The sequence below is a fragment of the Notolepis coatsorum genome, assembly GCF_963971535.1.
Source record: "Notolepis coatsorum genome assembly, chromosome: 1".
NCBI classification, from domain to species: domain Eukaryota; kingdom Metazoa; phylum Chordata; class Actinopteri; order Aulopiformes; family Paralepididae; genus Notolepis; species Notolepis coatsorum.
Window position 1 is genome coordinate 158,120,625 of NC_140165.1, and position 12,739 is coordinate 158,133,363.

A 12,739-nucleotide genomic window follows, 5' to 3' on the forward strand; every position below is an offset into this window, starting at 1 on the left:
TGAGAACGGAGCTTTGGCTGGAGTTGCTTGCAGAGGTCCTCACTGAATCTAACAATCATGTAGACATATAAGTGTGATTAGATAGGAATGTTTGTGACAAGTGTAATGTAAAAAGGCCACATTAGATTAGGAAGGATCCACACGTTACATTGGGCATATATACAAAGATCATTTCAAAGTACAAAAATACACAGTACCTGTGTGACATTTTAGGTTAGCCAGGACACGTGTAGCCTTTTTACAACGCATCCGCGTTTCCGGCGCTCTGATTGGCCAGGTCATGTGACATGTGTGCCCAATAGCGTGTTTGCCCATTTCCGCGTCGAACAGCCTGCAAACTACCTGGCGTTCTATCGCCATGCTCTAAGACAAACTCTAACCGTAACCAACTTCGAAGAGTGCCCTTAACCAGTGTAGAAACTTGCCGTCCCACGATTGCCGCTCATGTCACATGACCTGGCCAATCAGAGCGAAAAAAACGGGAACCCGGAAATGTTGTAAAAAGGCTTCAAGCAGCCAGGACTGTATGGATGAGGCTATAAGGCTCCATGTTAGCAACTCACCTTCAGGATTTGAGTCTTGGGGTGAACAAATCTCCAACACACCCAGGTCTGGTTTTTTTAGAAGAAATTGAAACGCCTCGTCATCGACTTCAGTGTTTGAGTCATCATAGACCTTTAAGTCCAAGGTACTAGGAATTTCAAATTTCTTGGCAACTATAGACAAAACAAGATTGCACAAGCTTATTGATAAATCTGTTGTGCAATTTATTTAATTTGTATTAATTAAAATGTCATAAAATGGGATATTAAAATAGCCACTGAAAATGTGATCATATGAGGAAGATTGACAGCCTTAATTGACATACTTAACACCGGTTCCTGACAGGCAGCGAGCGTGCGAACTGGAGACGAAATCGTGCGCGACACTGTCCTGATATGAGGCGGCGCGTGTCCGGGTGTGTCTGTGTGTGTGTTACCTGGAAGCACACAGGGGCAAAGCAGCCTGCGATTCTTGACCAATAAAAAGTGTTTAGGGGCGTGACTCGGCCGCGTAATCGCTCAACTAGAGACACAGCGAGCGAATATTTGAGGGGGGAACGACATCGCCGCTCAGTTTGCTGTCGCTCGCGGCAGGTCAGGATAGTCTGATTGAAACGAATACATTTTAATCATTTTCGCAATCACGCTCGCTCGCGTCACTGCCTGTCAGGAAGGGGTGTAAGACATTGATTGGTTCACTCTATCCTAAATAAAATGGATTGTGCTTTGTACTGTAGGCCTACAGCTTAAATTAACATGCAGGGAAAGCCTAAACTGATACCCAGTATGTTGTTGCATAGGGCAGTGGTTCTCAAACATTTCATGTCAAGGACCCCCCAAATTGACAATTAGCCCACAGACCCCCATTTGAAAAGATGTGCCATGGACCCCCATAAGACAATATTTGTACGGCTCTAGCAGTGATTCTCAACCATTTTAATTCCAAGGGCACCCATTTAATGGCATTTGTATCTTTGGGACCCCAATTTATATTGTAAAATCAATGTTAATTTAACTCTTGACGGTGTACAATGGACGTTGGGGTCCATTTGTACACAGTCAGAGTTACAGACCAATAAGGGTCCATTTGGTTCCTAACTATCAAGGCGGACGCCATTTTGAGAACCAACGGCACGCTGTGCAAAATGTTTCACTCACCACACTCCAAAAAAGTTGTGAAGGTCAATTGGCCCTCAAAACAGATGAATTTCTGCCGGTCAACGTGTTTAACACGTACAGCCTGCATCTGATGGCAAATAAATAATAACAGTTACTAAGATGATACATATAGGGCACAACAACTCATGCATTATGAGGAGTGTTACAATTAGAAAATATTACAAAAGCACCATACAGTAAATTTCGCTGAGTACATTTTACTCAAACTGAGTAAAACTTTACTCACGTCTTGGGCTCAAATTGACTCAGTTTGAGTAAAATTTACCCTGTGAAATTTACTGTGAGGCTATCTAGTTCCACAAGTTTCCATTATATTATACATGGAGGCAGAACACACATACCTAACATTACGGTGATGGAGCGTCTCACAAATCTTTGTGCACGTGCACCCATTAACGAGCGACAGTGAAAAGTGTCTGGGCGGAAACAAGCGCTAACAGTTTGGTTCCGCATTAAGACTAGAGTCAATCCACAATCTAGAGGCGAATTGTTGGGCATTCATTCAAATTAGTCAACCCAGTACAATGGTTCAAATAAACACTTGTTGAACCGAACAGTGCGTCAAATTAACTTGTTATGTCCATTTACCGCTAGTAAAACAGTCAACCTACAGCACATCGCGGCAAATTTACGTGACTCTATTTAGAGTAAAACACACGTTGTCTCTGCCACCGTTTCAGCAAAATCCGCCAACATGTAACATATAATTGTTCCATCTCCTGTACTATGTCTACTTGTCTTGTATGTTCTTAATACGTCAGTTTTTGTATGGATATAGTTATATCACTACTTTTAACAACAGCCTACAGGCATGGTCTACAGGTATGGTCTCAGGCCTATACAGGTATAGCCGCATGCAGGTGAAAATTAGCTTCTGGCTAACACTAGCTCATATACATTTTACATGAAAACCGACATGTTGATTAATGTGCACTGTCCCTGATAGCAATACTGTTGATAATTGAATACTCGTGTTGCACCGACGTACCTGTTCTTAAGTTATTGTCCATAAAACTGTAAAACGTTTATTTAATAGCGTGCGTGCTAGCAGCTAACATGCTAACATCGTGATAGATGGCTCTGTGGCTTAGCTGTAATGTACGGTGACTCTATTTAGAGTAAAACACACGTTGTCTCTGCACCGTTTCAGCAAAATCCGCCAACATGTAACATATAATTGTTCCATCTCCTGTACTATGTCTACTTGTCTTGTATGTTCTTAATAAGTCAGTTTTTGTATGGATATAGTTATATCACTACTTTTAACAACAGCCTACAGGCATGGTCTACAGGTATGGTCTCAGGCCTATACAGGTGGAAATTAGCTTCTGGCTATACACTAGCTCATATACATTTTACATGAAAACCGACATGTTGATTAATGTGCACTGTCCCTGATAGCAATACTGTTGATAATTGAATACTTGTCCATAAAACTGTAAAACGTTTATTTAATAGCGTGCGTGCAAACGTATAGCAGCTAACATGCGAACATCGTGATAGATGGCTCTGTGGCTTAGCTGTAATGTTGCAAATTAGTTACACACATTGCTGTTTAATAAATTAACAAATAATAATAATAATCTTACCTGGTATTTTGGCATCCAAGAGAAGGAAAATATCGCTGTATTGCTGTATTGTATCTTGCTGCTACCTGAGCTTGAAGCGAGGACTTGCCGAGAGAGAAAGATGGCGTCGGCACCTTTGGGAATTATATGGATAGTAGGCGTGACCAATGCTGTATTACTCCAATAGAAACTCTTCTGGAACTTTACTCTCACTCTATTGGCCACAGGCAATGATTATGCCCCAAATGGAGTAAATATGACTACTTGAGAGGAAAATAATAACTCCGTAATAATTACTCTGGGAAAATGACTCCCCAGTTTTTCCTGTGTGCTAAGCGCGGATAGGACCTGAGTGGGATAGTGTGATCCTTCCACACGCTACGCCCTCTCAGGGAGGATCCGCGCTGCCAGGTGAAAAGAAGCGGTTGATTGGCTGGACGTGTGTCGGAGGAAGCACGTGATAGCCTCCACTCTCCCAGATGATCTGACTGGGGGGTAAGTGCGCAGCGACCAGGAAGGGGATTGGGAATTGGCATACGACTAACATTGGGATGGGAGAAAATCGGAGGAAAATGGAGGGGGGAAAAGATAAAAAAAAAAAAAAAGAAAAGGAGACTTTGGCTATGTTGTATGCTTTGCAACATTTTGAGGTATATGTCGGTTCAAGCGCGTTACCAGTGGTAGTGTACACCGACCATAACCCATTGATATTTCTGTCGCGGATGTACAACCACGATCAGCGCCTCATGCGTTGGGCGCTCATAGTCCAGAATTATAACCTCGAGATAAGGCATAAGAAGGGATCTATCTCTATCTCGGAGATAAGAATCTCATGCTGTCAACTTATTGTTTGTTGACTCGTTCATTGTTGTACCGACTGCTTGTTGTTTTTTTTTTTTCATGGCTCTTTACTTTGACGTTCGTATCGGAGAATGGCGCTGCACCGAACGGCTGCCTTTCTGATCGCTCCGTCGAGACTGTGCTTTCTTTTGTTAATTTTTATAGTATTAAGAGTTTTATTTGCACCAACTGTTGGTGCATTATATGTGTATGACCGTCAGTCAATCATTGACATTGGATTAAGGAAAACTTACCGATTGGATTGCTCTCTGGATCGGATTGCTGAACAGCAGCAGTGGCCCGCCGAGATCCTTTGTTGTGGCCGTGGCCAAGGCCAGGAGAAGCCGCGACGACGTGGAAGAAGAGCCGGGGTCCGAAACAGACTGAGGTCCAAACGACACAGAACCACATTGCCCAGCATATTGTTGGCCAATGTGCAATCGATAGGAAATAAACTGGACGACATCAGAGCACGGATCCAATTCCAGAGGGACATTCGGGACTGTAATGTCCTCTGTTTCACAGAAACTTGGCTGTCTCCAGATGTCCCGAATCATGCAATAGAACCGGCAGACCACTTCTTCGTTCTCCGCAAGGACCGGACGGCAGAGTCACTAAAGACGAAAGGAGGCGGCATTGCCTTCATGATAAACAAGGAGTGGTGCGATATAGGCAACGCAAAGGAATTGTCTAACCACTGCTCCCCAGACCTGGAGTTTATCACGATCAAATGTCGACCCTTCTTTCTTCCGAGGGAGTTAACGTCCATCATCCTCATCGGAGTGTACATTCCACCACAAGCAAATACGGGGACCGCACTTTCAAAGTTACACAACGAGGTAAATAAACTCCAGATAGCTAGCGTTGATGCTGCCATTTTGGTTCTGGGCGATTTCAACAGCGCCCAGCGTCTTAAAAAGTCTGAATTTCTATCAGCATGTGACCTGTCCCACCAGAGGCGAGAACATATTAGACCATGTATACTCGCAATTTAAGAATGGGTACAAGTCACAGGCTCTTAGCCCATTCGGTAACGCGAACGCACTGCTCCCGGTGGCCCACCTAACAGGCGTGAAACCCCCCTGCCAATGTTTGATCTACTCCGTCATCTCCCCCCGGAGATGCATGCGAGTCCTCGAGTCTAACCTAGTGCACTGGCGCTCGGCAGAGACAAAAATATCCTTCCCAGCCGACCGCATAAAAAACGCTGTTTTTATGATGTTGGGCAACCAAGGTGCGCCGGTCCCAAAAAGCGGATTCAATCATTGAAAAAACACCCTGGGCCAGCGCTGATCAGTCTTGTAAGACCACACACTGATTTCATAAAACAGCGTGTATGCTCGTAAAGAACCCGAGAACAGTGACAGTGAATTTCTAACACGAAAGAACCCCACAATGTTTCCCCTTGCTGTCTGGGACGAGCAGCAGGAAGCCGGTCTACAAAAGACACAGACACGGGTCCTCACACGACGAGCCTGGGAATAACACCCACGTCAATTCTGCTCTTTATGTAAGAGGGGAAGACAGCGGTTTTCCCAGAGAGACCTCAACGTGAGTAAAACAATTTTAAAAGGTTCATGTAACACATTGGACTAAGTACAAAACGGCCCAATATACACTACTGTTAGAGAGCAGAGCAGAAGGACCAATAGTCACGACTGCATCGCATCATCCATCCTTTACAATGACAACGGTCTGTAGCACAGGCCCTGTAACTCACGGACATGTCTCTTGGCCAATAAGAAAAAACGCGCTCATGACGTCTTCAATGGCCTCTCGAGCCTGGTAATAAAAACCCTGTCAATTCTGCTCTTTATGTAAGAGGGAAGACAGCGGTTTTCCCAGAGAGACCTCAGCGTGAGTAAAACAATTGAAAAAGGTTCATGTAACAATTGGACTAAGACTCTCTGAGGACGAGGCTCTGAAACTATGAGGAGGCTCTCTCACTGAGAGGGAGGTTCTGAAACTCACAGAGGAGGCTCTGAAACTCCCTGAGGAGGAGGCTCTGAAACTCCCTGAGGAGGAGGCTCTGACCCAATATACACTACTGGTAGGGAGCAGAGTAGAAGAACAAATTGTCTCTACTGCATTGCATCACCTATCCTTTACAATGACAGTGGTCTGCAGCACAGGCCCTGTAACTCACGGACATGTCTCTTGACCAATAAGAAAAACGCGATTGTGCTTCAATGGCCTCTCGAGCCTGGGAATAAAAACGCGTCAATTCTGCTCTTTATGCAAGAGGAGAAGACAGCGATTTTCCCAGAGAGACCACAACGTGAGTAAAACCATTGAAAAAGGTTCATGTAACAATTGGACTAAGACTCTCTGATGAGGAGGCTCTGAAACTCTGAAGAGCCTCTCTCACTGAGAGGGAGGTTCTGAAACTCACAGAGGAGGCTCTGAAATTCTCTGAGGAGGAGGCTCTGAAACTCCCTGAGGAGGAGGCTCTGACCCAATATACACTACCGGTAGGGAGCAGAGTAGAAGACAAATTGTCTCTACTGCATTGCATCACCTATCCTTTACAATGACAGTGGTCTGTAGTACAGGCCCTGTAACTCACAGACATGTCTCTTGGCCAGCAAGAAAAAGCGCCTGTGATGTTTTCAAATGGCCGGGGGAATCCCGTGTCCCACCTATCCTGATTTGGTGTGGGAGACAGGAACCCCCCCCCCCCCCTGTGACGAGAGAGAGAACACCCTCGACAGGGAGACTGATAGGTAGAAAGGCACAACCTCTCGGCCAATCAGTTTCGTAAAGGATATAACTATATCCGGGGGGGGGGGGGGGTTATTTTATCCACCCCCTCACCACCTCACCCCTGATACGACGAAAGGTTTTATTTCACGGCTCTGGCTTATGTGTGAAAAACTTGCCACCCGCTATTTTTATCATTACCTTTAAGCAAAGAAAAAATATCAGATTAAAGAGAGGGACTCAAAAGGTCCTTGGTTCATATGCCACATATGTACAACTCTGTAAGCTAACACCCATACCAGTTGTGGACTCAATGCTACAGTACGTTTACCTAAACGTATTACATGAACACACACAACTCTCATCATAGAATAAAACCCCAAGTTCACCTTTACTCACGTAAGAAAGAACGCTGTCTTAAGTAGAGAGAAGGACATAAGCCCTTGGCTGAGTGCTAGAAGTACAGGCCTTGGTAAATTATACACAATAGCAACCAACGCAATTTTTCAGAGAAAACTGCACAAACTCCAAGCAAGAAGGCGCCCCCAGCATTTGTAGCTGTGAGTTCACATAGCACACGTCGTATCCCCCAAAATGCAGTGAAGTAAACACACGTTTTGTTAAACAAAAACATTGTTAGGGGCGCCCCAGTGGCGAACCACATAGCGCGCTCAGCCGCGACACGGGCGACCCGGGTTCGATTCCCGAATCCGTCGTTATTTCCCGAATGTCTTCCCCCCACTCTGTCTCCCATTTCTCCTCTGTCTCTCCCTACTGGACTGCCCAGTAGTAATAAAGCGATAAAACGCCAAAAGAAAATCTTAAAAAAATAAAAAAAACATTGTTATTAACCAAAAACATTCGGGGGGGGAGGAAGGAAGAGTGGGGCATAGTGTAATGTCCTACCTGACCCCCAGACGCGGGATGAATGGCCACAAAAAATGGCTGGTCCACCATGTTGACAAGGCCTCTTGCTGGCGGGGCCAGAAGTGGCGACGACTGGAGCCTCGCTCCGGCGTTTCGCCCACATCCTGCGGCCGGCCATGGTGCAGGCCGACGACATCTTCTGCCAGAGATGACGCCGAGTCAGAGTGCTCAGGGCCCGCTACTTCCCCACGGCTAACGCCAACGGTTAGCACAAGCTAACAGCTAACTCCAGGCTGACAGTTAGCACCAAGCTAAACGCTAGCCTTCATAGGCCCACCGTCGGCATTGACCAACGGCCAGCTACCGGCTAACAGCTAGCTCTTACCGGCCTACCGATAGCTACCGGCTAACGCAGCAGCAATCTAACGGTTAGCTCTCACGGGCCCACTGTTTAGCTAACGGCTACTACTGAAGCTGTGTAATGTGAGGAATAGCGATGCAGGCCTGATCACTTCAGACAGCCGACTGCCTCTTCTTCAGCCCAAAGAAAAAAGGGGGCAGACAACACCCGTCCCTCTCACAGAACGGTGTTACCAGAGATACAGTGGCATCTGCAGCAAAGCTCCGTTTTATGCGGGTTGCTGCCGTCTTGAGCTCAGGGATATTCTTCTAACAAAACACCAAGCTTGCATCCTTCGCGCCGGGAGCTTTCGTCTTGAAAGGCGGGGCTACGTCCAGCGCAGCGGCAGAGGGCATCCCTTTTCAGAGACCCGGGACTCGAATCCTAGACTCAGAATCGGGGCTCCCAGGAAAACAAAGCTACGAACTCTCTGAGGAGGAGCACTGTGTTGTCGTGGGGCATCAAACAAGAATACCCTCCATACCGGTATGGAGAGGCAACGAAGGGATTCTCGCTGCGCAAGCTGCGCAAGCTGCGCAGCTGCCCCCGCACAACTGACACACCTGAGGCCCGCATCGCAAGACACCACGCGCCCTAGAGAGACCGTCAGCTCTCTCAACCGACCGCCTCTCGCGGCATAGTATCCAGCTGCACAGCCGGAGCACAACGCCCCAAATACGAAGCGCCGGTGGAGGTCAGAATAATCCTCTAGACTCTCCGGTGGTGACGACATTATCCTTTCTTTCTCCCGTAAATTAGTGAGAGAGGGAGAAACAAAAGACAATGCCAACACAGCTCCTATAACTAACTAACTACTTTAAGCACTAAACTTGAAGCGGGGCTATACACGGACTTCACGGTGGTGAAAGTAGGGAAGGAGCTGGTAGTGTGGCCATGACCCCGCTTATGAGCGGATGTGGGAGTGGTCAGGCAGATGGGTGCGTACACGTGGGTGAACGTTTTCATGATAGTGTAGTGATTGTTAATGGTACATAATTCACCCACGGAACTATTGTTAGGAACAAGAGTTCCGCCCGGACATTATATGAGGTGGCACTGCCTGCCACCACGAGTCAGTCGTTCTGCACGCAACGGAGCAGTAGCTGGTTGTATTTTGTGTATTGAATAAAAGCTGTTCGCTCTACCGAGCTACCGTCTCCGACTCCCATCTCTCGGCACTACACTGGTGACCCCGACATTGGTCTCGCTGAAGTATCAGGGACCGGACCGAACATGGCAAACGATGCCGTTATTATTCGATTGCCGGAGTTTTGGGAGCATTCTGCGGCGGCGTGGTTCGCGCAGGCAGAGGCGCAGTTCGCCCTGCGAGGGGTTGACGACGACGCCGCGAGATATTACCACGTCGTCTCGAGCCTCGGGAGCACGACAGCGGCGAGGACGGTAGGCTTCATAACAGCTCCGCCTGCCCGGTATAAATATGAGGCGTTTAAGACGCACCTACTCAGGATTTTTGAGTTGTCACCGTCTGAGCGGGCTCGACGCTTGCTGGATATACGTGGCTTGGGAGACAGCAAGCCGTCGGCGCATATGGAGATGATGCTGAACCTGCTGGGCGCCGAGCAGCCGAACTTTTTATTTAAAGAGCTGTTCCTCAGGCACATGCCGCCACGGGTACAGACGGCACTGGCCAATACGAACATTGTGGATCCCCGTGCTCTGGCAGAGGAGGCAGATCGCTTCTACCTGGCCACTCGACACTTGGCCCCAGGGCTAATAGCCTCGACATGCGGTTACACGCCGCAGGGGGGAGGGGCGAGGAAGATCAGGAGCAGCGCTGCCGCAGGCCGGTGTTATTACCACGCACGTTTCGGCGCGAGGGCGACGAGATGCCGTTCCCCTTGCACTTTCGGCATAACGCATAAACGCAGACACCTGCGCCCAGTAGCAGCGGTGAGCGCAGGTATGTCGAACCGGCTGCTTTTCATTAGAGACACACTCTCCGGTTGCAAATTCCTCTGCGACACCGGAGCTCAGAGGAGCGTCCTGCCAGCTACGAGAGAGGACATCGCCGGCGATGATAGAGGTCCACGCCTGACGACCGCCAACGATACCCCTATCCGCACCTACGGTACAAGGACCGTGGAACTGTGTTTTGGGGGCCAGCGGTTCACGTGGGACTGCATCACGGCCGACATTTCGTTCCCACTACTGGGGGCAGATTTCCTGGGTGCACACGGTCTCCTCGTGGACATTAGGCATGGCCGCCTAATAAACGCACAGACACGGGCTTCGTTGGCATGTGTCCGCGATGAGGCGACATACGGCGGCCTTCTTACAGCCTTCACCGACCACGAACCCCTCACGTTTTCTGGGTCAAGACACGTCGCCGAGAAGCCCAACGTCGTCATCGGAGCTGTACAGCCGGACCTCGACTACGTCAACAGGGGCTCGGAACAGGCCTCCGACCACGACATCCAGGCCCTCGGGACTGCAGATTCCAGGCTACGCCTGGAGGACGTCGCGATTGGTCACGCGGGTCCGACGCTGCTGGGTGACCTGTCCACCGGACACCCTAGCCCACAGGCCCCTGAGGACTGGCGAAGGCTCGCCTTTGAGGTGGGGTACAACCACCACAAGGTTGAACCCGCCCACGTAGACATTTCCCAGCCCTTGGAGCTGGCCCTCTCCCCCCGCCGAGGCCGTCCGCCGCTACCCCGGGACCCGCCAACGACGGAGCCGCCGTTGGCCTCGTCGACGTCTGTGCCCCCGGGTGTCGGGGAGGACACGGGCGCTTGCGCCGCCCCTACCTCCCCGACCCTGGCTTTCCGCACTCACCGTGGCCGGTTCATGCCCCCGGGCGCCGTGGAGGGCGCAATCGCTTGCACCGCGCCCCGGGTTGTCCGCTCACGCCGCGGCCGGGTCGTGGTCTCTCCCCGCCGTGGAGATTTTGACCATGGTTGAATTCTGGGGGGGCTTGTGTAGTGATTGTTAATGGTACATAATTCACCCACGGAACTATTGTTAGGAACAAGAGTTCCGCCCGGACATTATATGAGGTGGCACTGCCTGCCACCACGAGTCAGTCGTTCTGCACGCAACGGAGCAGTAGCTGGTTGTATTTTGTGTATTGAATAAAAGCTGTTCGCTCTACCGAGCTACCGTCTCCGACTCCCATCTCTCGGCACTACAATAGTATATTAAAGGGATAGTTCCAGTAGGCAGAGCCCAAAGCCATAAATGAAATATAACTATCTTTGCTTTCATTCTCCCAAGCAGCCTACACATATACAACCACGCCTGTTAAACTGTGTATCAACTTAACAATAACTTTATTATTTGAATACATTTTCTTTTACTTTAATTATTTATAACAAGTTGTGCGGTCTAATGATCTATTGAAGCGAAGGACTGCCCACCACAAAGCAACACGATGGTATGGCAGGTTCAAGAGTCATTGTAAACTGGGGAAACTAGTAACAATAAGTTGTACTGGTTCGATTGGTAAATTGATGATACATTTAGCCTTTCACCATTTGTGGACGGAAAAATCGATAGCAAGGCCTTACATTTGTAGCCTTAAGTTGGATTTTTTTCAGTAGGCGCTGTAACCTTTTCTCCAGACATGGCGCAATGACAAAATGTGTTTTAAGCCATAAGTGAACAAGGCCTTTAGGATCTCATTTGTAATGAATTTTCCAGCCATCAAGCACCCACATTTAGAGCTGGGAGGCAGTGTTGCAGTGCTGGTATCACTCGGTATCACTCTGTGATACCTCACTCACTGAGGCTGAAGTACGCGCAATCGCTTTTACATGGCATTATCCAACCGGACTCCCGGAGAAGCATGCAGCGTTTGACCTACTGTCAATTTGCCACTGCACCACTGCTGGGAGGTATAAGCACACAACAACACCACCATCAACAATTTATTTGTTTGTTTTTGTTTATTTATTAACTACAGAAGGGTAATGGGGCCATGATAAGAAAACAAAGGTATTTTTCATTATCGAAAGTTCGACATTTACGAGTTTTCAGGGGCATCAGAACGCCCCATCAGTCACAGGCGCTGGACTGTAGGGGTTGCAGCTGTCAATTAGCCTAGTCCCCCCGATGTAAACATGGTGATGATACAGAGCTGAGACAGCAGCAACATGGTCTTCGAAAGCTTGGTGGTAGACGTCCTGAACAGATTTCTGGGGGACTACGTTGTCAACCTTGACTGCTCCCAACTCAAGCTCGGAATATGGGGAGGTAGATATATACTCGTACACATTTGAGGAAAGGTGTTCTGCTCTATGAAACATACTACAGTAGCTAAGCTAACGTTAGATAGCTAGGTTACCGTTAGCTAGCGTGTTTGTGTGTCTTGTATGAAAATCGACTTTGGCAGTCCAGTCAATGTGAACTAGACAGTATTGCCAATAACCAGCTAACATAACTAGCTAGGTTAACGTTGGTTTGCCTTGTTGTCGGTTGGCTAGTTAATTTAAGTGGCTAACGTTACTGTTTCTACACTGTCGGGTTGTTTGAGGTTGCAGGCTCAGGTGGGTCATTGTGTCAGTTTGGACAATCTATTTGTGGTGTCAGTCTGTCTGGTATCGCATTTAACGTTAAGTGTTTATGGGAAACATTCAAGTCAAGAGTTGTATTTGTCACGGCATACAAGTATACAATGAAATGCG

At 48.1% G+C, this 12,739-nt stretch overlaps 1 protein-coding gene across 1 annotated transcript in view; it reads left to right on the top strand.

Annotated features, from left to right (window-relative positions):
- Positions 1–12,172: 12,172 nt before the first annotated feature.
- Positions 12,173–12,739, top strand: part of vps13a (vacuolar protein sorting 13 homolog A) — a 381,735-nt gene continuing 381,168 nt past the window's right edge. The window contains 1 exon segment of the mRNA XM_084308048.1: positions 12,173–12,308. Coding sequence (XP_084164174.1) covers positions 12,209–12,308 — 100 coding nt within the window. The 5' untranslated portion in view covers positions 12,173–12,208.